General features: G+C 44.4%; 1 protein-coding gene across 2 annotated transcripts in view; it reads left to right on the top strand.

Annotated features, from left to right (window-relative positions):
- The first annotated feature begins 21850 nt into the window (after positions 1-21850).
- Positions 21851-25248, top strand: part of dhx36 (DEAH (Asp-Glu-Ala-His) box polypeptide 36) — a 100224-nt gene continuing 96826 nt past the window's right edge. For both annotated transcript variants that reach the window (XR_010975999.1, XM_068042732.1), the window contains exon 1: positions 21851-22139. Coding sequence is in view for 1 of the 2 variants with exons in the window: in XM_068042732.1 (XP_067898833.1) it covers positions 21945-22139 (195 nt within the window). In the remaining variant the exon portion in view is untranslated. The remainder of the gene's footprint in view (positions 22140-25248) is intronic.

Genomic DNA, 25248 nt, shown 5'->3' with positions numbered 1-25248 from the left:
CTCTGCAGCCACCTCTTTCAACACTCTGGGATGTAGAGCATCAGGTCCAAGGGATTTATCAACTTTCAGTCCCATTAATTTCTCCTACTTTATTTATTAATACTAATTTCTTCCAGTTCCTTATTCTCACTGGTCCCTTGGTTCTCTAGTATTCCTGGGAGGTTTTTTGTATATTCCTCCATGAAGACAGACAGAAAGCATTTGTTTAGTTTCTCTGCCATTTCCTTATTCCCCATTATAAATTCTCCAGTCTCTATCTGTAGTGGGCCCACATTTGTCTTTGCAAATATCCTTTTTATATACCTATAGAAGCTTTTACAGTTCATTTTTATGTTTCTCACTAGTTTACTTTCATATCCTATTTTCTCTTTCTTTATCAGTTTCTTGGTCCTCCTTTGCTGAATTATAAAATGCTCCCAATCCTCAAGTGTCTTTTTTTTTTGGCAACTTTATAAGTGCCTTCCTTTGATCTAATACAATCTATAACTTCTCTTGTTCCCCAACTCAATTGGATCATGGCTGATCTGTATCAACTCCATCCACCTGTGTTGGATCCATATCTCTTAATATCTTTGCCTAACAAATACCTATCAATCTTAATTTTGAAATTTATAATTGACTTAGCTTCAACAACTTTCTGGTGAAGAGAGCTTCAGACTTCAAAATCCCTTTGTGTGAAGAAGTGCTTCCTGACGTCATCACTAAACAACTTAGCTCTGGTTTTAATATTATACCCCTTTGTTCTGAACTTCCCACACCAGAGGAAATTGTTTTTCTCTATCTATCCTATCAACTTCTTTAATTATCTTAAACACCTTAATTGGATCAACAATTAATCTTCTCTACTCAAGGCAATGAGGCACCTTGGCACAATGGTCTTGTGATATCCAGTCCCTCATGATCCAGTTAGATGAATCAGTCCATGGTATTTTGTGCTGTTGGCAAGCTGCTCATCTAGTGAGGGACATTTGTGCTCAATCCTGCTAGTGCCACCATCTTTGTTTCACAAGCGTTTAGAGACAGTCACGTTCTTGGATGGTTTACCAGTCTGAAGGACCAAGATTTACTCTCAGATCTTCACCATCTTTTGGAGCCGAAACGTTTGAACAAAATGTATTCTGTTTGTTGCTGACACCCTTATTCATTGAGGACTGTGTTTGAACAGAAACATTACTTCCAATTCAATGAGCTGAAATAACAGCTACAAAATCGCTGCATAAATTAGTGATAAAATTATACCAGGTTAAAGAAATAATTGCTGATCTCCAATCATGGCTGTTCATGATGACTGATTAATGCCAACTGGCATGTAGGACTAAGTGGAATATTCTCTAACACAGATGCAGGGAACATTTTATACTTAATATTAGAGAATGCTCCACCTAAGTGTATCGCTAAATAATAATGACAGGGAAATTCTTTCCCCCAATAATTAGGGTATTGCTAACAGACAGCAACAATGGAAATCCTCCCACCCCCCCCAAGTGTACTCTTTGAAAACATTGCCCTCTTGAAGGTGAAAAGGTGAAAGTGCTGAAGAATGAATCCCAGAGCAAGGCAAGAGCCGTTAGTGCAAGATACCACTGAGGTTAAAGAGGATACGAAGATCAGGTCAATCACAAAGCGATGGTCAGTGATAATATTTCTAGGTGTATAAAGCCTATCAGCTGTAGGAAAGTCTGAGGGAAGTAATAGGTGCTAATGTATGAAGGGGTAACGTTTGAGTGTTTGCTGCTGTATTTGAGTGAAGTCAGCTTTAATTGTCAGTATGGGTCTTTGTGAATATTTTGTGATGAATTATGCTATGTCTGAATCAGGTATTCTTCGTGGTGGGTTTGAATGGTAGCCAGACCTCTGAATGCATTGCTTGGACTGGAATTGGGTTTGGGTTAGATATATAGTTATGTGGCTGGCGGTGTGGGAGGTGGTAGGGGGCGGATCAAGACTTGTGCAGATGGGCTTGCAGTAACCAATTGTTAATTTTTCTCTAAATTCAGTTCCCATTTACCAACTTTCCCAACATGCCTTCTTGAACAGTCAGCTTAGCAGTTCTTTTAAGAAAGCTCAGCTCCTTTAGCGGGTAATTAATCCAGGCTGCTAGTCAATCTTTTAGGTTCCTTAAACCTGATAATGAGAAGTCCAAAAGTCCCTTCAGAGTGTAAACCAATGTGACATTAGTATTGACTAGATGCTATTAAGGGCCTTTCAGTTCTATCTTAGCTACAAAAAGACCAAACTATCTGAAATGCATACGCTTCTGTTAAATGGCAGAGGTAGGAATTTAATCTAAATGAATTAAGTGCTTGGAGATTAATATTTAGCAATGTAATTTCTAACCTTTACAGAGCTTAATGTTGATCAAAATATGACTGTTTCTTCCAGTTAATCACTGTTTGGTGAAGCATCCAGTCAAGGCTTTTTCACTTTGGAAATGAGAAGACGCTGAGGTGACCTAACTAAAGTTGTCAAGGTTCTGACGGAGATTGATAAGGCTAGTCTGGGCAATTCATTCACTCTACTGAAGATTCAAATACTATGGAATACAATCTAAAAATGAGAAAGCTGGGAGTAAAAAATTAATAATATAAAATGCCACTTCATACTTGCCTCAATTTCTTTTCTATAATTAGACAAGAGAGAAATTTCACCCCCATTATTGAGGCAAATTGAAAGGGTGTTTTACTGTGTATCCAGTTTGCATGGCAACTGACCTGGGATTCATTCTTCAGCACTTCCACCCTTTCACCTTCAAGAGAACAATGTTTTCAAAGAGTACACATGGTGGGGGAGGATTTCCATTGTTGCTCTCTGTTAGCGATACCCTAAGTATTGGGGGAAAGAATTTCCCTGTCATTATTATTTAGTGATACACTTAGGTGGAGCATTCTCTAATATTAAGTACAAAATGTTCCCTGCATCTGTGTTAGAGAGTGTTCCACTCAAGTATAGTTGAAAGATTTCCTCCGATTGCTATTTCGAAGAAAATTGTAAACACTACTTTTAAAACAGCTTGCAGTATCACTAAATGGAGATCATAGAAAATATTCCCGCTCCATTTATGTCACCAATAATTCTGGGAATTGTCCTCCTGTATTTTTTTAAAAACTATGAACGTCAGTGAATTTTTAGCTGGCACTCTATTCAATTTTATAGTTCAAGCATGTTAATAAAGTTTGACTAATGGGAATTTCTGGAGTCGCTGCCAAGATAATCTAGCAACAACTGATGAATTGCCTTTGTGATGGGCATTTCATCACTTACACCTTTCACTGCCAAATATTTTGATGTACTTGCTACTCTTGATGTCTGTCAGCATAAATGATGACCATGGACTTGTGCTCTGAACCTAGCATCAATCTGTGAGATGGTTATGGGCCAAGATTCTATACTTCTTGCGACGCAACACGGTTGTATTGATGTAACATTCCCACTAAGTGCTTTCATCCTCTTCTGATGTTGGGAAAAGCCGAGCCACTTTGCGGTACTTCGCACCAGTGGTCATTATTGATCTACAAGCTACGATAGTATCGGTAGACTATTTCAAAGCAGGGTGAGTAGATTGCAGCCGAGTCTGGTTTGGCCCAATAACTAGCAACCCCCACTCCACAAGTGCACTTTGCCAGCAGAGGTTGTTGGACCATGGACGCTGAAGCCAATTGAAGCACCAATATCGTCATCACAGCGGCAAGTTAATTCCGCACATACCCAATTCAGTTCCAGCCTCGGCAGTATGCTACCAGTTATGGCATCAATCCAGCTTGATGGAGACACTTTTGAAGCTGTATCACTTGATACTGTTTCCTTCCCATATCCAGGTGTAATTTGGGTTTATGCAAAAGCATTCAAATGAATCTCTTAATACTTACCAGGTGAAGAATCCCAAAATCGGTCCTTTTTGCCTTTGGATAATTGGCTGCAGTTTTCCATTTCAATACTCAACAGCCTACGCTTTATGTTAGCTGTGGCTCAATTGGGAAAACTCGCACCTCTAAATCAGACGATTGTGGGTTCAAGCTCTACTGCAGGATCTGAGCTCATAATTGAACTGTCACTCCAGTGCAGCATTGTGGGAGTGCTGCATTGCCAAAGGTTCCACCTTTCAGATGAGATGTTATAGTGAGGCCCCATCTACCCTTTCAGTTGGATGTAAAAGATCCTATGGCACTCTCTCAATGAAGAGGAGGACACGTTCTCTTCAGTGTCTTGGTGGCTATCCCTCAACCACCATCTAAAAAGCAGATTTTCTGGTCATTATCACATTGGTGTTTATGGGTGGTCAGAAATTGACAGCTGTGCCTCCCTACCATAAAACAGGGCTGTGCTTCATTGGTTGTAAAATGTTTTGGGATGTCCTGAGGTTGTGAAAGATCAATGAGAGCGAGAGGGGCAAAGAAAAGGAAAAGTCTTTCTTTCATCAATATGAATTTGAAGGGCGGGGGGGAGATGTTCAGCGCACAAGCGGAAAACTGGCCACTAGTTGAAGTGCAGAATCCAATACTATTAACAGTGAGCAACCATTGACAAAAAACAAAATACCTCAACAACTGCAGAGGAATTGACTATATTTTTTCAGCACTATACATTGGTGTGGAGTAGAATGTACAATTAGATTGGTAATTGACAAGCGGCTTCGCCCTCAAGTTTTGATACCAATTCAATGTGTGATTATGCCATCTAAGTCCCAACTACTGTAATTTTAAAAACATTGGCTCTTTGTGCTTTTTTTTAACTGCTCTGTGAATTAAGTCTGACCCATTCAGTAAATCTGTCTGAATGATCTGTGATTTGACTCTGTTGGTTCATTGTTTCCGCATGGTTTTAGTTTTCGGTTTTGTGAAGATGTGCATTTAAAACCTTGTGCGGCACAGCTGCAAGCACTATTTGTCCTTCTGCTGTTTTGACTACTTAAATGTATTAAAGAAAAATAGAATATTCAGATTTTTTTCTCTCCTGCGATTGATTTTTACATCTTGATTGCAACGTTGGGTGTTTTGGTTGTTGAATGTATGTCCCAGGATACCTCACATGAATTTCCTCATGTTATCTGAGGATGAAATTGAGTAGAAGCTGGATCTATTATAGGCTGTGAATCACCTTAATTGTCCTGTATCTGAATTAGGTCAGGACTTCCTTTCCTAATTGTCAGCTTAGCTCATGCGGAGGGGTATGCGGAGCAGGCCCAAAAGAGGAGTTGCGGCCTGGGACAGATCAGCCATGATCTTATTGAATGGCGGGGCAGGCTTTAGGGGCTGAATGGCCTACTCCTGCTCCTATTTCTTATGTTCTGCCTTTGAGTTAAATGATATTACAAGTTCAACACACAATGAACTTGAGCAAATATTCTAGGCTAACACTTCACTGCATTGTGAAATGTTGCATTGTGACAGGAGCCATCCTTTGGTTGAGAAATTAAACAGCGATCTGTCTGCCTGCTTAGATGGAGATTAAAGATTCTGTGGCACTATCTCAAGGGAGTGAGCAGTATGACTGGGGGTTGTCCTGATGTTTTATAAATAGAGGTATGAAATATCAAAGCAAGGAAGTCATACTAAACCTTTTTAAGTCATGGGTTAGCCTCAGTTGGAGTTTTGGGTCCAATTCTGGGCACCACACTTTAGGGACAATGTCAAGGCCTTGGAGAGGGCGTAGAGGAGATTTACTAGAATGGTACTAGGGATGAGGAATTTCAGTTATGTGGAAAGTTTAGGGAGGCTGGAGCTGTTCTCTTGAGATCAGAGAAGGTTATGGAGATTTAAAAGAGGCGTTCAAAATTATGAGGGGTTTTGATAGAATAGAAAGGATGAAACGCTTTCCTTTGGCAGGAGGATCGGTAAACAGAGGACACAGATTTAAGGCAATTGGCAAAAGAACCAGAGGTGAGATGCGGAGAAATTTTCTTATACAGCAAGTTGTGATCTAGAATGCACTACCCAAAAAGGTGTTGGAAGCAGATTCAAAACCAACTTTCAAAATCGAACTGGATAAATATTTGAGCAGGAAAATAGTGCAAGGCCGTGGGGAAAGAGCAGGAGAGTGAGACTAATTGGGTAGCTCTTTCAAACAGCTGGCATAGGAACATGGGTCAAATAGCCTCCTTCCTTGCTGTCAGATTTATGCAGATTTGTACAACTGCGAGGAGCCTTTGCTGCAATCGTGACTTTAATTATTGCAGGCGGGTGGGAACTTAATGCAGCAATTAACATCCTTAGAAGATGTTAATGAAGTCTTTTTAAATTGACCTTCACTGACTTTTAGATTTAACGGTTCCACCCGGGTTTCCCAGCCCTCAGGAAACCCTGCAGCTGAAAGGAGGCAAGTGCGACCGAATGGAACATATTAGTGCTTTTTCAGCACTGCTTGTGGGCCAGGTGGAGCAGCAGTGCTTCCCCGGCCCACCAAGATAACCCAAAAACCAGACCCCCTCTATCAGCTACCCCTTCACCCCCTCAACAATCCAACCCCCTCCTCCCTGTAATCGGACCTTCATCCCCTCGATTAGACTGTCTTCACCCACCCCGTGTTCGGACCTCCCTCCCACCCCCGTAATTTGATCGGACCCCCTCCATCGCAACACGATTTGACTCCCAATGCTCATTTCCTGATGCTTAATGTCTGATTCACCTCCCGATCTCCAGTGTCAAACTACTCCCCCAACTCCCTTTCCCCATGTCCTACACACCTCTGCTCTACTCTACAACTGCCCATGCATCCAACAGCACCTCATTCTGGCTCTGGTCAGGAACTGGATTCGAAAAATTAATTTCTTACCGTGAAATTTGGCAGGATAACCGGGAAAGCTATATACCTGTGTTTCCCAGGTGCTAACTCTTCCCCCTCACCCACCTACACCCATTTCCCTCAACCCTGCTCCCTTCCTGCCTTGCAATTATTATCTCTGCCACATGATACCATGATTTCCCCCAATTTAAATAACAAATGAATCATAAAACACCATTTTTTCTATTTATTTTGGACAGTTAAAATGTGAATTGCATCCGACAATCATCTGCTCTTTCACTGTAAAATCATTGAGAATTATGTTTGCTTGATATTTACGAAAGAGAACACAGTTGGAATAAAGTTAATCTTCAGGCTTTAGGAACAGAAAGGCAGATTCAGCGAAGTGAACTTGATCATTGCGTTTCCTTAACCCAACCAGAAGGAAATTTTTCTATCAGTGATGGATATAATTTGACTGTTTTAATAAGCAGCTTTTTTTACAAACAGAATGATGATTTGGATAGATTGTCTGTTTCACACATCACTGTGAGCCAGAATGAACCATTCCCTGCTTTCAGTGATGGTCTAATTGGACATCACAATATGACTCATGAATAGTAGCGTTTTCTTTCAGAATCATTTATTTGGATGACTAACAAAAGGCTTGGCAGATGGGTAGGCTAAAAATAACAATACCCCAACATATCTACCTGTAGTTGATCTTCCAATTTCCAGCCAATTGACTTTTTCCTTATAAATACTTCATTCGTGGAGACTGTGATTTATATATTTATACTTAATAATTTAAGCTTTTAAATTGATCTCCTCTCCTGCTTCCTGGCTTGTTGGAGTGGCAGCTCTGTGTCTGATCAGTCCGTTCTTCCCCCTCTCATCGAGTATGAGTTCAAGGACATCTGGAAATCATCAACATTCATCTGAATGAGGAATTGGAGAATGATGCGTGAGACATATTAGGCTACTGGCTCGTAATTCACTTCAGTGGCATGGTGATCGATGAACACCAAACTTGAGCAGTTTGTACGTACATTAGAAAGGTTCTGCTCCCTTCCTGTTTCAATTTTATTTGTTCTTGGAGTCCACATTTATTGCCCATTCCTAGTTGCTCTGGGAACGTGGTTGTGGGCCTTATTTCTTGAACCAGTTCTTTTGATAATGAAGCTCCCATAATAGCAATAGATGGGGAATATTAGGGTCTGAATCCATTGACAATAGAGGAATGGTGGTATATGACCATGACTGAATCAGTAAACTGACCATCTATAAGTGTACTGACCTGTACAGATCAAGAAGTTTGCACATTTTTCTGGGGATCCTATCATCATATTACTGCTTGTGGGACCTTGCTGTACAAAATTGGCCCATGTAAAAGAAAGATTTCCATTTATGTAGTGTCTTTCATCACCTCACAAAGCACTTTACACTTTATTAAAGTGTAATTACTGTGACAGAAACCACACCTGCCAAATGGAAACATATTAATTTCATCAGATGGAATCGTTTTACTGGACATTGCACAGAACCTATTTTTAAAAAGACCACAGAGTTGGACAGCTGAAACATGGCTGCACATTTGCATTCTGAGAGACAGTTGAATAGAGAGACAATGGGAGTGCTCACTGATTCAATTAATAAGATTTGTCTGTGCCATCATAATAATCAATCTTCTTTGTCTGTGTAAGAGCCAGAGCTCCATAGCCCACGAGAACTTTGACAATCAGCAACCTTCACAAAAGATGCTGTTTCAAAGAAAGAGCTGGTCACATGACTTACCTGTTGGCCAGACTGGGAACTGTTTGAATTGAGCCTCACGGAAAGGTATGAGCAGACTGCAATTTGAAGACAAAAGAGAAGAAAGGTCTCTCTCTCTCTCTCTCAAGCAAAGTCCCAGGGACCCACGGAAGCAGCTTAAGCCTCAAGGCGGAGGACCTCTGCAGCCTTCTGGTACCAGAGAAACAATTTCAAAGTGTACACTGGGCCCCAGCGAGAACTGCAAGATCTCAACTCCAATCAAGGACTTTTACATTCAAACTGAAAGACAGTAACTGATTTCTTGCCAACCCTACTTAAACCTCCCCCTTTAATTCTTTCTCCCCCTCTGTATCTATTTGTGTGTGTGTGTTTATCTCATATACATGTTAGTGTGGTAGTGTTGTGCAGTTTAGTAATTTTTAACCGAGTTCAAGTGATAAGGTTAATAAACTTACATATTTCTTGTTTAAACCTGAGAAAACCTGTCTGGTTGGTTCATTTACAATTACAGTTATAGACCAGTGATCAAGGACTCACTGAGAGGAAGCTAAAAACACTGTGTTTTAAAAGATAAACCCTGTTACGGCCAAACCAGAAAAGGCACCAGAGGGGAGCCTGAGGCCCCTTCCTCACCTGGTCATAACATGACTATTATAATGTAAGAAACACAGCAGCCAATTACTCATATCAGGAGAATACCCCCACTCATCTTACAAATATTGCAGTGGGATCCTTTAGCTGAGGATAGACTAGGCCTAGGTTTAACATCTCATCTGAAAGCCAACACCTCTGAGAGTGCAGCATCCCTCAGTACTTCACTGGGAGTGTCAACCTAGATACTGTACTCAAGTCTTTGGGGACTAGATCCCACAACTTTCTGACTCAGAAACAAGGGTGCTACCTGCTGACTACACTTTGTTTGTATCATGGATTATTATTATGGCTAAATCACATGAGTAAGTAAGTTAGCATTGGTTTAAACTGTGTGCTTGCAAACCCTAGCCTTTGATCACAGTGACACTGATAACATTGGAGAAGGAAGAATTCCAGGGCTGAAGACATGGTACTGTGTAAGTTAGGCACATTTAGATCATTAAATAGAATAAGTTATTTGGCATTATATAGAATTATATTCTATTGAGCTAGGATAAAACACACTCGAGAGAAACGACACACACACACACAGCTGGAAAAGACAGACTCTTTTATCACAGCATGGGGGAGCCTTAAGCAGCAACTTTGATTGACAGTTTAGACAAGAAGAAGCGTTTTTTTTGGAATAAAGATCGGGACACCTTAGGTATCAGTGAGGTACACAACAGGCGGTAATAACTAATAACTGAACTGCAGCAGTTATACCAACAGGATATATGATACCCACATTTGTCCTTATAATGAAGCTTAAGAATACAACTCATTGAAGCTCAGTAGGAACTTCAAGCTAGCGTCAAGGAGAGCTGCCCTATATGGTTCTGTATAAGCAGCACTGATGATTCCCAGAAAGTTCCTTATCACAGAACCATAGAAAAGTTATGGCACAGAAGGAGGCCATTCAGCCCATTGTGTCTGTGATGGCTGAAAAAACTAGCCACCCAATCTAATCCCAGCTTCCAGCACCTGATCCATAGCCTTGATGGTTATAGCAGTTCGGGTGCATGTCCAGGTATGTTTTAAAAGAGTTGAGGGTTTCTGCCTCCACCACCGATCCGGGCAGAAAATTCCAGACACCCACCACCCTCTGGGTGAAAAAGTTTTACACGCAGACGACCACTGAATATCATGCTCTGTCTGTAGTCTTAAAATGAATGTTCATAAACAATTAAAAATATAGTTAATTGTCAGACATATTGCAGTTACTAGTTTTTCAAACCTGTTATTAATAAGGATGAAATGATTATTTTCCTACAACATACTTCCAAAGTAACTCACTGGTTATGAAACACATAACCTGTGGACATGAAAGGTGCCATATAAATGCATGTTTATTCTTTCCCTGCACAATTTGGGCTCCTCATCTGCTCAGTTGATAGCACTCCTGCCTGGGTTAGAAGATTGTAGGTATAGACCCCACTTCAGGGCATACAATCCAGATTACTGAATTAGTGCAGAACTGAGGGAGTGTTGCATTGTCAGAGATGCTGTTTAGCAACAATCACATATACAGCACCTTTAATGTAGTAAAATGTTTCAAGGAGCTTAGGAATAGCATTATCAAACAGAATTTGACACTGAGTCACATAAGGTAACGCTAGGACAGATGACCAAAAGCTTGGTCAAAGAGGTAGGTTTTAAGGAGCTTCTTAAAGGAGGAGAAAAAGGGAAAGAAGTAGGGAATTTCAGAGCTCAGAGCCAAGGCAGCATGACTGCCAATGTTGAAGCAATGTAAATTGGGGATGGACAAGTGTTCAGAATTGGAGGGGGGGGCGGGGCGGTGATCTTGGAGCTTTGTAGATCAGTGGAGGTTAGAGAGATAGGCAGGGGCAAGAGGGATTTGAAAACAATGATGAGATGTTAAACCAAGGCACTATCTGACATCTCAGGTGGATATAAAAGATCCCATTGGTTGACGTTGCTCCCTCAATTGATAACAAATCTTTCCATCTTTCCTTTCATAATCTACATTTTTCAAAACCTCAGCTTTTGCTCATCTGTTATAGGCAGGGTATTAAGCACCATTCTCAACTGGGTTGGAAATTCTGACAGACAGGAAAAAGGTCTTGAAACTTTGAATGAGTTGGTCCGATCCCAATTTCCAGGCCACTTGCCCCAGTCATGCCATTTTTAGGCCCTGAATCACAAAGAAATTTGGGAGCAGAAATCTGCACCAAACAGTCATGCGAAGTTATAAGGATTTGCTAAACTTCCAATAAGTGATACTAGATCAATTCAAAGTTTGTGAAGCTGCAGTTTGGCAAAAGCACATCAGCACACAAAAAACTTGTCAGTTAAGTATTTAAAATAAAATTGGAGTGAGTTAATCACCATAATTTGCATACGCAACTTACTCATAAGTGAAAGTCAGAATGACAGCTCGCTGAAGCTAATTTAGTCATTTTCACAGATCAGGGAATGGTCCAGGACAGAACAGAACAGAAAAAATGCGTGGCATGCAAGAAAGAAAAATGAGTAATCAATCTTCTCAAATACTGCACAGGAACACTGTCGCCCTGAACTCTCTCCTCCTCACGCTGTCTTAGGTTGTCTGCTTTCACTTCACTTTCAATGATACACATACAGAATATTAACGCAACATGGTGGCACTGTGTAGATGCTAAACTGAGCAGTAGAAATTAAATTTAAAGTGCTTATTACTGAATACAGTGATTACTCTTTCTCATTTCTGGCAAATAGATGAATATTTTTCAATGCATTTCATATCATGCCTGTTTAATTAATCCTATAGGACTTTCTAACCATTAAATTCACTCTACTGAAATACTGAACTGGTATACTCTGTGTTGGCATAACATTTTTAATGCGTTTGCAAAAATAAATCTAGTTAGAGTGGTTTGGAGGTCAATTGATGCCTCAGACAGTGTGTAATTGGGGCTGAAATTTCTAAGTTTTGAAGCCCAGTCTGAGAGAACTTATCTTGTTCAGGGCAACAGTGAAAGCAGCTACAATGAATCTCAGTGACCTTGGTCTTGCAATGTACAATTAGCCACTATTCCTGGTCCTGGTTACTATTCAGGGACCACTGCAAGAAAGTGCATGTGTGGGAGCCTTGAGGACAGATTTGTGTGCTTCTGTGATTTGACCACGGTTGAATACCTGCTGTCATTCACTCTGTGGGATCACACTTGAGGAATGACCACCTAGATTGAGATATTGGAGGACGGCTAGCATTCATGGAACAAAACCCCAGCATGAGTTAAAGTCTTCAGTAGAGGACAGGAGTAACACTCAGGGCACAAAAAGAGAAAGCAAACATTGCACTTTAGAAACATTGGAATTGCTAGCGTTACGAAAGTGCTTCCATTTTTAAATATTTTTTGAGGAGTTTTTTTTTAAATTGTGGAAATGGATTCATTTGGAGAACTGAAGAGATTTCATAGATGCTGGACTTGTGTTTGTTTTTAAAAGGTCACTGGAAGGACTTGAGATTTTTGTTTAAAAACAACCCTTACTGGATGTCACATGTCTTAAGCTAAATAAACAGCAGAAGCCTTGGTGACTAGAGGGAGTTGTTTACCAAGAAGTGACATGGCAAGATTTATGGTGGTCAAGAGTTGATTTTATTTTGGGATATTGTTTTGAATCAATTGGGGAGGGGGGGGGGGGGTGCGGTTAAGCCTACAAAGAGAGAAGTCATCAGCTCAACCGTTTTTCCACCTCTTTCAGAAACCCTGAGAATCCAGTGTGATAGCTGAAACCCCTGATGTTGCTTTTCTCTTGAAAAGTCTGCCAGACTAATCCTCGACGCCGCCTGAAGAGAAGTGCTCCAAAAAGATCCCAGTGATAGCCATCTACGCATATTTGGGATGCCTGATTAAAGGGGCAACTGATATCATTCCATATCTTCTCCTTTTCCTTCAAGAATAAAGAAGTATTTGGCCAAAGTTCTTTTTTTGTCTTTTTTGTAAAGAGATCTTTACAGAGAAAACTTCTTTATTTTTTCTTTAACAAGTGTGTGTGTGTATTTGTGTTGGGTTAATTTAGAAAGGACCTTTCCTATTTCAGACTGTGTGTTAATGCTTTGCATCTTTCCTGAATAAGCCTTAATTATAATAAATTGATAATTTTGTTGTTTATTAAATAAACCTGGTTGGTGGATTTTATTCTGAAAAAATAGAGTATATAATTCGCCATGTCGGTAACTGGGTAAACATTTAAATAGATGTTGTAACCCATGGAGAAGTGGAACCAGAGAAAGATAGTGCACTCCTTCAGCTTCGGTCGGAATACTAAGTGAAAAAAGACCAAGGTACATCTGGTTCACTGTCTACAATCCTTGTAGTTGCATGATACAATAATGAAGTTGTTGACTAATCATAGCAATCAATCTCTATCAATTAGTCGACAACAGACCCAGACATGACACCAGGAAAACCCCAGTGGTGGAGATTGCTGGGAACCATTGGTCCAAAATCATCCTTTTCCTCCCAAACATGCTACATCTACCACATGCTGGGATGAATTTTACAGGGTCCCCAACGTTGGGCTCCCTGATGGGGTTGGGGCCAGAAGATGGTTCCAGCAGAGGCCCGCCATGGAGGCCAATGCCAGGAGGGCCCGGCTCAATCCTCCTGACAGCAGCACAGCTCCATGGCGCCACCTCCCCCCCCTCCCCCACAACACTGCTGCTGGGTGATGGGACCCTCATTTCAATATGTAAATCACTGAAATTAATACATTTAAATATACTTACCCTAAATCTTCCGGGCCCACTGCGATCCTCAGTGTGCCAGCTGGCACTCCCGCTCCTTCAATTCCCCATCTGGAGAAAGCAGGCATGACATTGGGCCAGGCAGGGGCGGGGAGAAGGGGTTAAGATTTTTACTGCCTTTTGGGAGATGGGGTCAAATAAATGTAATGAGTGTAGAGGATGGTGGGAAGGGGTGACCTTTAAACTTTGTGCAGTCTGTGGGGGGACAGGTCAGATTTAAAAGATAAATGTTTTTGGGGGAGAAAGGGAAAATGGTTAATGTAATTGTTATTGGGGGCTGGGAAAGAGGTGTTAGAATTTTCTTTAATAAATTTTTTGGGGGGGATGGGGTGTATCTTTAAAAATTTAAATTTGCCAGTAGGGCTGGCTACCCTTTAAAAATGGCATCAGTGCCTGTGCACAGGCTGCTGATGCCATTCCCGGTGTCGGACAGCCTGCCCCCTCCACGTGATTTGGGGGGGGGGGGGGTGCCACCCTAACTATTTAAATGAGCCGCCGCATGGGAGATCGCAGCCACTCTGTGGCTTGTGGCCTGCACATGCGGGCTACCATATTTTGAACCTGCCACCGAGAGCAGCAGCGGGCTCTTTAAAATCCAGCCTTAAAATCTCAAATACTGCCTCCCAAAATGTTATTTTCTGAAAGAAATCTATCTAATTTGCATTTTAATGGATCAACACGAACTGCCTTCACCTACTCCCTGGGGAATCTTTTCCATTGATTGACCACTCACTCAATGAAATATTGTTCCCATAGATTAGTTTTGAATTTACCCCCTTCAAGCATAGGCTATGTGCTCTGGTTCTGGTTGTGAGCAAGGTGAAACAGCCTCTCATGGTCTACAATATCTAATCCCTCCAGAATTCTAAAAACAGCATTCATATCACCTCTCAACCTTCTCTTTTCCAGTATGAACATGCCCAATTTACATAATCGCTCCTTATAATCCATCCCTTCAATCATTCTGGTTGCTCTCTTCTGTATTCTTTCAGTAATTGTAACATCCTTTCGGTGCAACATCGAGGGCCGAAGGGCCTGTACTGCGCTGTAATGTTCTAATTCTAATATTGTGGTGACTGATCAAAATTGAGGTTGCACCAATTATTTTTAAATTGACAGGATTACCTCACTATTTCAGCTCAATATTGACTTTTTGTTACATCCCAACCTGGACACGATGAAAATATATCTAACTTAAAGGGCCAGTGAGAAAATATGCTTTGAAGTTTTATCTTTAAAAACTTTAAGAACTACAAATATAACGAGAAATGTGAGTGGAATGTTGACCTTTATGTCAAGAGGGCTAGAATACAAAGGAATAGAAGTTATGTTACAGTTGTATAAAGCTCTGGTGAGACTGCATCTGGAGCACTGTGTTCAGTTCTGGGCGCTACATCTTAGGAAGGATACATTGGCCTTGGAGGGGGTGCAGCACAGATTCACCAGAAAGATAATGGGGCTAAAAGGGTTAAATTATAAAGGTTTCAGGTAGACTTAGACCCAAGAGAAATCGACTTCAAAAAGTCAATCATAAATTCAGCACCACACGAGTGAAGGTTAAAAGTGAACCCCTGCAGTATAATTTTTCTAACTTTAATCTTCATTTTTAAATTATTGATTGGTCAGCCAAAGGATTTGTTGCAATTCAGGGATCATAAATATAAGATAGTCACTACTAAATCCAATAAGGAATTCAGGAGACATTTCTTTAATCAGAAAGTTATTCGAATGTTAGAATAATCTAAGTCTAAGGCCCTCCTGCTATAGTACACCGAGGAGCTGGAAGCCGTAGATGACCCCTCAGAATATTAGAACAGCCACATGGATCAGTTAATGTGGATGTAAGTAAACAGAAGCTACATAAATGCATGAGGGAGAAAGGAATAGGAGGTCATGCTCATAGGATGAGATGAAGAAGGGCAGAAGGAGGCTTAAGTGGACCATAAATGCTGGCATAGGATAATTGAGCAGAATGGCCAGCTTCTGTGCTGTAGATTCTATGTACTGCTATGTAACATCTTGCGACAATCTTACCGTATGTAGACAAACATTCCCAGAGACATTTAGAATGCTGCGTTGTGAATGGATCTGAGCAACAACAAGTCACTTGTTTGACCAAATCAGGGCTCATCATTGTAGCCACCTCATTAGAATTAAACTTTCTTAGAAATGTTCAAAAAGTACTTGATATTTTTAATGTGAAGGGCTTTACTTTTTTCTTGCTTTTTTCTCACACTGATTGACAATTTTATCAACGAAGAACTGCTTATTGGAATATGACACTATTGCCTCTGAGACTCAAGTTCATAGATTCAAGTCCCCTTCCAAAGACTCGAGCACATAATCTGACAGTTCAATGCAGTACTGAGGGAACATCGTACTGCCGAAAGTGTCATCTCAGAGAAGATGTTAAATTGAGGCTCCATCCATGGATGAACAGGGGAGATTTCCCCGTGTACTAACCAATGCTTACCCCTTAACCAATGTCACCAGAACAGATTATCTGGCCATTCATAGAATAATAGAATGATGCAGCTCAGAATAAGGCCAGTCAGCCCATCGTGCCTGTGTTGGCTCTTTGGTAGAGCTATTCAATTAGTCCCAATCTCCTGCTCTTTCCCATAGCCATCAAAATGTTTTCCCCTCATGTATTTACAGGACTACGTGCTGAGGGACACATTAAAGCTTGGGGCTTGTTGCTGCAAAGGATCAATGAAGAAAGGCCACAGTCTGAGGCCCTCCTGATATAATACACTGAGGAGCTGGAACCTGTGGAAGACCCCTCAGGCTGTATGCACCAGAGAATGCTTGACATGAAGCGTATATTTTAATTGTAGGTGTAGAGAGGCACCTCAGAGTGCCATGTACTATACTGAAAGAAACGGAACTGTATTGCGCATTTATGTAATGTCAAATTTGAACTGTTATGTCATGTACTTTTGCAAAATTTTATGAATAAAGTATATTTTTTGATGCAATCAGCATTATTTATTTATTTTATTTAGAGATACAGCACTGAAACAGGCCCTTCGGCCCACCGAGTCTGTGCTGATCAAGAACCACCCATTTATACTAACCCTATAGTAATCCCATATTCCCTACCATCTACCTACACTAGGGGCAATTTACAATGGCCAATTTACCTATCACCTGCAAGTCTTTGGCAGTGGGAGGAAACTGGAGCACCTGGCAAAAACCCACATGGTCACAGGGCAAACTTGCAAACTCCACACAGGCAGTACCCGGGTCCCTGGACCTGTGAGGCTGCGGTGCTAACCACTGCGCCACTGTGCCGCCCACAGTGGGACCTGGCTGTGCAAAAATTGGCTGCCATGCTTCCCTGAATTACAGTATTGATTACTGTTCAAGAAGTACTTAATAGTCTGTAAAGTATTTTGGGATGTCCTGAGGTCACGGAAGGCATTATATCAGTGCAAGCTCTTTCTTTATTAATGTGCATGTGTGTGAAGCCCTGATTTCATAGAATAGGAAAATGAAGGCTATGTGGTATAACAAATGGATTATACAATGGTGTTATTACTGTACAGGGTCTGATAAACTGTTTTATATTGGTACATTAGCATTCTGAGAATTCTGCATGCCTCCAGCTCTGGCCTCTTGTCACCATGGAAATGTACCATCCCACCACTGGTGGACATACTTTAGCTATATAAACCTGAAGCTCCGAAATAACCTCCATATACAACAACATCTTGCATTTACATAATGCCTTTAAGGCACTAAGGCAGTTAACAGGAGTGTTGTCAGACAAAAATTGACACTGAGCCAAATGAGGATATATTAGGACAGATGACCAAAAGCTGGTCAAAGAGATAGGTTTTCAGGAGCCTCGTAAATGATAAGAGGTGGAGAGCCTAGGGTCTAGGAAGCTGAAGGCGTGGACTCCAATGGTGGGATGAAAGAAGTGGTGAATTACTCAAGAGATCAGAGTTGCCATGATCTCAGAGGGTTGTAGGCCTGGAGGAGTTACAGAGAAAGGGAGGGATGAGGCAATGGAGGGAGTTGAAAACAAGGATGTGAATTTTAAAACCGAGTCATTGGTGGATCAGGACCCAATGTAGGTTTTATACCAACGATGCACAGTGAGCACCGGTGTGATGGGTATAATAGACTTGGTGTGGGTTAGGATACGGGCAGCAGTTTTGGATGATCTCAAGTTTATGGAGGGTTCAATACGGGAAGACAACCAGGAGAACATTAAAATAGGCAAGTCTGGCGGTAGCAAAAACATGGATGAGAGTTTCAGCAGCAGACGAGCTGAAGCCGAGGCAGAGATGGGCAGGTGGAAGTAAGTGGTCTTTGTAATGTTGAAGATATGGAGTTGAAAGCTTACCTCATAGGATGCTTTGGTTGCATACTGACTGGTTCAGCCTGAGACAGTGGCCAGGGAGGGGGATGGAATCAGTGCTGTATATTAGTTTTATTGTGGGATTTTTCCTGTATGGGGCTATATCCGGTGCTTTATACTGGTCTGTAAAGGGATTATTCCTGTACTGGGGTTGTGAGGGCTGGGGGATGGTGCAGCGGAGGGTGGTACAACTAGTATTCAATACTGGTCTGTAATGGGATTATTCCTGCATGGGGGGTATATCCCGTTCTTTCTACTGGTCTCTGATGGGATTGTTCCTCCATGACGGCGGTGGCAGGGGAAGGTGGGGGGGCATATCCAGTACTCTTTACAGGTTTGAATTGGGAGTATTTCTGCACTTGACGAGTTGAGGTGGGGGCCGGAGCTGGTGGGTGGTATATACGGTACTCTCTACTCATCTCTTATGAGTTATTCCAGCCTGGAGGTATATTCAGGCCTTTCTACTGGTCTCTGCTGGGATTATTCCAGCATGGGCATATATACAGTCCTTTCTGTTGGTCTCTGCAGAGATTATTCCTGCATGGGGATAGAGCCAGTCTTTTCTACTGGTCTCTGCTTGGATTATTCCTGCATGGGCATATGTCCAGTCCTTTCTACTGGTCTCGACAGAGATTATTGCTGCTGGGGATATATCCAGTCCATTCCACTGGTCTCTGATGGAATTATCCACAGTGCTCTCCATTGGTCTCTAATGGGAATTATTCCTGAATGGGGAGATATCCAGTCCTTTCTACTGGTCTCTATTGGGACAATTCCTACATGCGAATATATCCAGTCCTTTCTACTGCTCTCTGTTGGGACGATCCTACATGTGGATATATCCAGTCCTTTCTACTGCTCGCTGTTGGGACGATTCCTACATGTGGATATATCCAGTCCTTTCTACAGCTTTCTACTGGGATTATTCTTGCATGGGGGGATATCCAGTCCTTTCTACTGCTCTCTATTGGGATTATTCCTGCATGGGGGGATATCCAGTCCTTTCTACTGCTCTCTATTGGGATTATTCCTGCATGGGGGGATATCCAGTCCTTTCTACTGCTCTCTATTGGGATTATTCCTGCATGGGGGGATATCCAGTCCTTTCTACTTCTCTCTATTGGGATTATTCCTGCATGGGGGGATATCCAGTCCTTTCTACTGCTCTCTATTGGGATTATTCCTGCATGGGGTGATATCCAGTCCTTTCTACTGCTCTCGGGATTATTCCTGCATGGGGAGATATCCAGCCCTTTATACTGCTCTCTATTGGGATTATTCCTGCATGGGGGGATATCCAGCCCTTTATACTGCTCTCTATTGGGATTATTCCTGCATGGGGAGATATCCAGCCCTTTATACTGCTCTCTATTGGGATTATTCCTGCATGGGGTGATATCCAGTCCTTTCTACTTCTCTCTATTGGGATTATTCCTGCATGGGGGGATATCCAGTCCTTTCTACTGCTCTCTATTGGGATTATTCCTGCATGGGGGGATATCCAGTCCTTTCTAATTCTCTACATTGGGATTATTCCTGCATGGGGGGATATCCAGTCCTTTCTACTTCTCTCTATTGGGATTATTCCTGCATGGGGGGATATCCAGTCCTTTATAATTCTCTCCATTGGGATTATTCCTGCATGAGGGGATATCCAGTCCTTTCTAATTCTCTCCATTGGGATTATTCCTGCATGGGGGGATATCCAGTCCTTTCTACTGCTCTCTATAGGGATTATTCCTGCATGGGGGGATATCCAGTCCTTTCTACTGCTCTCTATTGGGATTATTCCTGCATGGGGGGGATATCCAGTCCTTTCTAATTCTCTCCATTGGGATTATTCCTGCATGGGGGGATATCCAGTCCTTTCTACTTCCCTCTATTGGGATTATTCCTGCATGGGGGGATATCCAGTCCTTTCTACTGCTCTCTATTGGGATTATTCCTGCATGGGGGGATATCCAGTCCTTTCTACTGCTCTCTATTGGGATTATTCCTGCATGGGGGGATATCCAGTCCTTTCTACTGCTCTCTATTGGGATTATTCCTGCATGGGGGGATATCCAGTCCTTTCTACTGCTCTCTATTGGGATTATTCCTGCATGGGGGGATATCCAGTCCTTTCTACTGCTCTCTATAGGGATTATTCCTGCATGGGGGGATATCCAGTCCTTTCTACTGCTCTCTATTGGGATTATTGCTGCATGGGGGGATATCCAGTCCTTTCTACTGCTCTCTATTGGGATTATTCCTGCATGGGGGGATATCCAGTCCTTTCTACTGCTCTCTATTGGGATTATTCCTGCATGGGGGGATATCCAGTCCTTTCTACTGCTCTCTATTGGGATTATTCCTGCATGGGGGGATATCCAGTCCTTTCTACTGCTCTCTATTGGGATTATTCCTGCATGGGGGGATATCCAGTCGTTTCTACTGCTCTCTATTGGGATTATTCCTGCATGGGGGGATATCCAGTCCTTTCTACTGCTCTCTATTGGGATTATTCCTGCATGGGGGGGATATCCAGTCCTTTCTACTGCTCTCTATTGGGATTATTCCTGCATGGGGGGATATCCAGTCCTTTCTACTGCTCTCTATTGGGATTATTCCTGCATGGGGGATATCCAGTCCTTTCTACTGCTCTCTATTGGGATTATTCCTGCATGGGGGGATATCCAGTCCTTTCTACTGCTCTCTATTGGGATTATTCCTGCATGGGGGGATATCCAGTCCTTTCTACTGCTCTCTATTGGGATTATTCCTGCATGGGGGGATATCCAGTCCTTTCTACTTCTCTCTATTGGGATTATTCCTGCATGGGGGGATATCCAGTCCTTTCTACTGCTCTCTATTGGGATTATTCCTGCATGGGGGGATATCCAGTCCTTTCTACTGCTCTCTATTGGGATTATTCCTGCATGGGGGGATATCCAGTCCTTTCTACTTCTCTCTATTGGGATTATTCCTGCATGGGGGGATATCCAGTCCTTTCTACTGCTCTCTATTGGGATTATTCCTGCATGGGGGGATATCCAGTCCTTTCTACTGCTCTCTATTGGGATTATTCCTGCATGGGGGGATATCCAGTCCTTTCTACTGCTCTCTATTGGGATTATTCCTGCATGGGGGGATATCCAGTCCTTTCTACTGCTCTCTATTGGGATTATTCCTGCATGGGGGGATATCCAGTCCTTTCTACTTCTCTCTATTGGGATTATTCCTGCATGGGGGGATATCCAGTCCTTTCTACTGCTCTCTATTGGGATTATTCCTGCATGGGGGGATATCCAGTCCTTTCTACTGCTCTCTATTGGGATTATTCCTGCATGGGGGGATATCCAGTCCTTTCTACTGCTCTCTATTGGGATTATTCCTGCATGGGGGGATATCCAGTCCTTTCTACTTCTCTCTATTGGGATTATTGCTGCATGGGGGGATATCCAGTCCTTTCTACTTCTCTCTATTGGGATTATTCCTGCATGGGGGGATATCCAGTCCTTTCTACTGCTCTCTATTGGGATTATTCCTGCATGGGATGTTGGTGGTGACCTCATGTAATGTAGTCAGAACTGTCTGTGATGTCAGCAGTAGTGGACGGCTGCTTGTGACGCCATTAGGCAGCGACGCAGGTTTTGCTCTCGGTTGCCGGTGAGGCGGTTGTTTGGTTCCCGGCTCGGAGCGGGCGTTGCTGTGAAAACCATGAGTTCGGGTTACCGGAGGGACTGGCGGGGCGGCGGCTCCTCCTCATCCTCCTCCTCGGCCGCTGGGGGTTGGGAAGGGTCGGCGGGCGGTAGAGGCCGGGGCCGGCACCCCGGCCACCTGAAAGGCAAAGACATCGGGCTGTGGTACGCCAAGCGGCAGGGCCAGAAAAGCAAGGATCAGGAGCGGAGTGAGGTGAGTGAGGGAGGGGGATCATTCTACTCGCACAACCCCGTAAATCCCCTCCCCCCTCCCCGCTCCATCCCCCCCCCTCCCCGCTCCATCCCCCCCCCCCCTCCCCGCTCCATCCCCCCCCCCCTCCCCGCTCCATCCCCCCCCCCTTCCCTGCTCCATCCCCCCCCCCCTCCCTGCTCCATCCCCCCCCCCTCCCTGCTCCATCCCCCCCCCCTCCCTGCTCCATCCCCCCCCCCGCTCCATTCCCCCCCCCCTCCCCGCTCCATCCCCCCCCCCTCCCCGCTCCATCCCTCCCCCCCTCCCCGCTCCATCCCTCCCCCCCTCCCCGCTCCATCCCCCCCCCCTCCCCGCTCCATCCCCCCCCCCCTCCCCGCTCCATCCCCCCCCCCCTCCCCGCTCCATCCCCCCCCCCTCCCCGCTCCATCCCCCCCCCTCCCCGCTCCATCCCCCCCCCTCCCCGCTCCATCCCCCCCCCTCCCCGCTCCATCCCCCCCCCCTCCCCGCTCCATCCCCCCCCCCTCCCCGCTCCATCCCCCCCCCCCTCCCCACTCCATCCCCTCCCCACTCCATCCCCCCCCCCCTCCCCGCTCCATCCCCCCCCCCTCCCCGCTCCATCCCCCCGCTCCATCCCCCCCCCCTCCCCGCTCCATCCCCCCCCCCCTCCCCGCTCCATCCCCCCCCCCCCTCCCCGCTCCATCCCCCCCCCCTCCCCGCTCCATCCCCCCCCCCTCCCCGCTCCATCCCCCCCCCCCCCGCTCCATTCCCCCCCTCCCCGCTCCATTCCCCCCCTCCCCGCTCCATTCCCCCCCCTCCCCGCTCCATTCCCCCCCCCCTCCCCGCTCCATTCCCCCCCCCCTCCCCGCTCCATTCCCCCCCCCCTCCCCGCTCCATTCCCCCCCCCCTCCCCGCTCCATTCCCCCCCCCCTCCCCGCTCCATTCCCCCCCCCCTCCCCGCTCCATTCCCCCCCCCCTCCCCGCTCCATTCCCCCCCCCCCTCCCCGCTCCATTCCCCCCCCCCTCCCCGCTCCATTCCCCCCCCCCCTCCCCGCTCCATCCCCCCCCCATTCCCCGCTCCATCCCCCCCCCTCCCCGCTCCACCCCCCCCCCCCCCCCTGTTCCATCCCCCCCCGCGCCATAAAGGTGGGACTAAAGTGTGGTGAGCCGAAGAGACTTAGCAGTTGGCAGGAAAAATGACAGAGGCGCAAGGGGAGAGCCAACTGTGTAACTGCCCCGACAAACAAATTTTTCTGCAGCACCTGTGGAAGAGCCAGTCACTCTAGAATTGGCCTTTATAGCCACTCCAGCCGCTGCTCCACAAACCACTGACCACCTCCAAGCGCTTATCCATTGTCTCTGGAGATAAGGAGGCCAAAGAGAAGAGTTATACAGCGCAGAAACAGGCCCTTCGGCCCACCGTGCCCACACCGGCCATCAAGCCTGTCTATTTTAATCCCATTTTGCAGCACTTGGCGTTTCAAAAGCTCATTTAAATATGTTTTAAGTGTTGTGAGGGTTCCTGCCATCATAACCTCCTGCTCTTATATTCTATGCCTCGGCTAAGTTTCCCGTGTGTCTTCCTAACCACCCTAGCTACCTATGCTGCTGCCTTCAGTGATCTATGCACAAGTATGCAAAGGTCCCTCTGACTCTCTGTACTTCCTAGGGTCCTACCACCTATTGTATGTTCCCTTGCCTTGTTAGTCCTCCCAAATGCATCACCTCACAATTCTCAGGATTAAATTCCATTTGCCACTGCTCTGTCCATCTTACCAGCCCATCTATATCGTCCTATAATCTAAGGCAATCCTCACTATTTACGACACCACCAATTTTTGCGTCATCTGCGAACTTACTGATCATACCTCCTATATTCACGCCTAAATCACTATTGTAGACTACAAACTGCAAGGTTCCCAGCACCGATCCCTGTGGTGCACTACTGGTCACAGGCTTCCAATCGCAAAAGCAACCTTTGACCATCACCTCCTGCCACTAAGCCAATTTTGGATCCAATTTGCCAAATTGCCCTTGATCCCATGGGCTCTTACCTTCTTGACCAATCTCCCATGCGGGACCTTCTCAAAAGCCTTACTGGAATCCATGTGAACGACTTCAGCTGCTTTACCCTCATCTACACACCTAGTCACCTCCTCAAAAAATTCAATCAAATTTGTTAGACATGATCTCCCCCTGACAAAGCTATGCTGACTATCCTTCCACGACAGCGCTTCTGATATGTCTTCCTTTTTCCTCAACCGAGGATTCCCCCCACTGTGGTTGAAAGGGCCCTCAACCATGTCCGTCCCGTTTTCCACACCTCTACCCTCACCTCTTCCCCTCCCTCCCAGAACTGTGACAGGATTTCCCCTTGTCCTCGCTTTCCACCCTACCAGCCTCCACATCCAAAGGATCATCCTCTGCCATTTCTGCTACATACAGTGTGATGCCACTACCAAACGCATCTTCCCCTCCTCTCCCCTGTCAGCATTCCGAAGGGATTGTTCACTCCATGACACCCTGGTCCACTCCTCCATTCCCCCCAACACCTCGCCCCCTTTCCACAGCACCTTTCCAAACAATCGCAGGAGGTGTAATACCTGCAATTATACCTCCTCTCTCCTCATTATCCAAGGCCTTTCAGGTGAAGCAGTGATTTTCTTGTACTTTCAATTTAGTATACTGTATTCATTACTCACAATGTGGTCTCCTCTACATTGGGTAGACCAAACGCAGATTGGGTGACTGCTTTGCAGAACACCTCCGCTCAGTCCGAAAGCAAGACACTGAGCTTCTGGTTTCTTGCCATTTCAACACATCCCCTGCTCTCATACCCACATATCTGGCTTGGGTTTGCTGCAGTGTTCCAGTGAACATCAGCACAAGCTTGAAAACAGCATCTCATTTACCGGTTAGGCACACTACAGCCTGCTGGACTGAACATTGAGTTCAATGACTTCAGAGCATGACAGCCCCCCACCATCCCCCCCCCACCCCACTGCTCTTTTAATTTTCAGTTAGTTTTTTCTTTTTCTTTTAGGTTGTTTCATCATTTTTCTTATTTTGGCCTGGGGATTTATCCACTTTTAAGCTTGCTAAAACCACTAATACC

Source organism: Heterodontus francisci, chromosome 11 (genome assembly GCF_036365525.1).
Source record: "Heterodontus francisci isolate sHetFra1 chromosome 11, sHetFra1.hap1, whole genome shotgun sequence".
Lineage (NCBI taxonomy): Eukaryota > Metazoa > Chordata > Chondrichthyes > Heterodontiformes > Heterodontidae > Heterodontus > Heterodontus francisci.
Note: the sequence above shows the minus strand (reverse complement) of the source record. Positions and strands in the feature narration are given on the sequence as shown.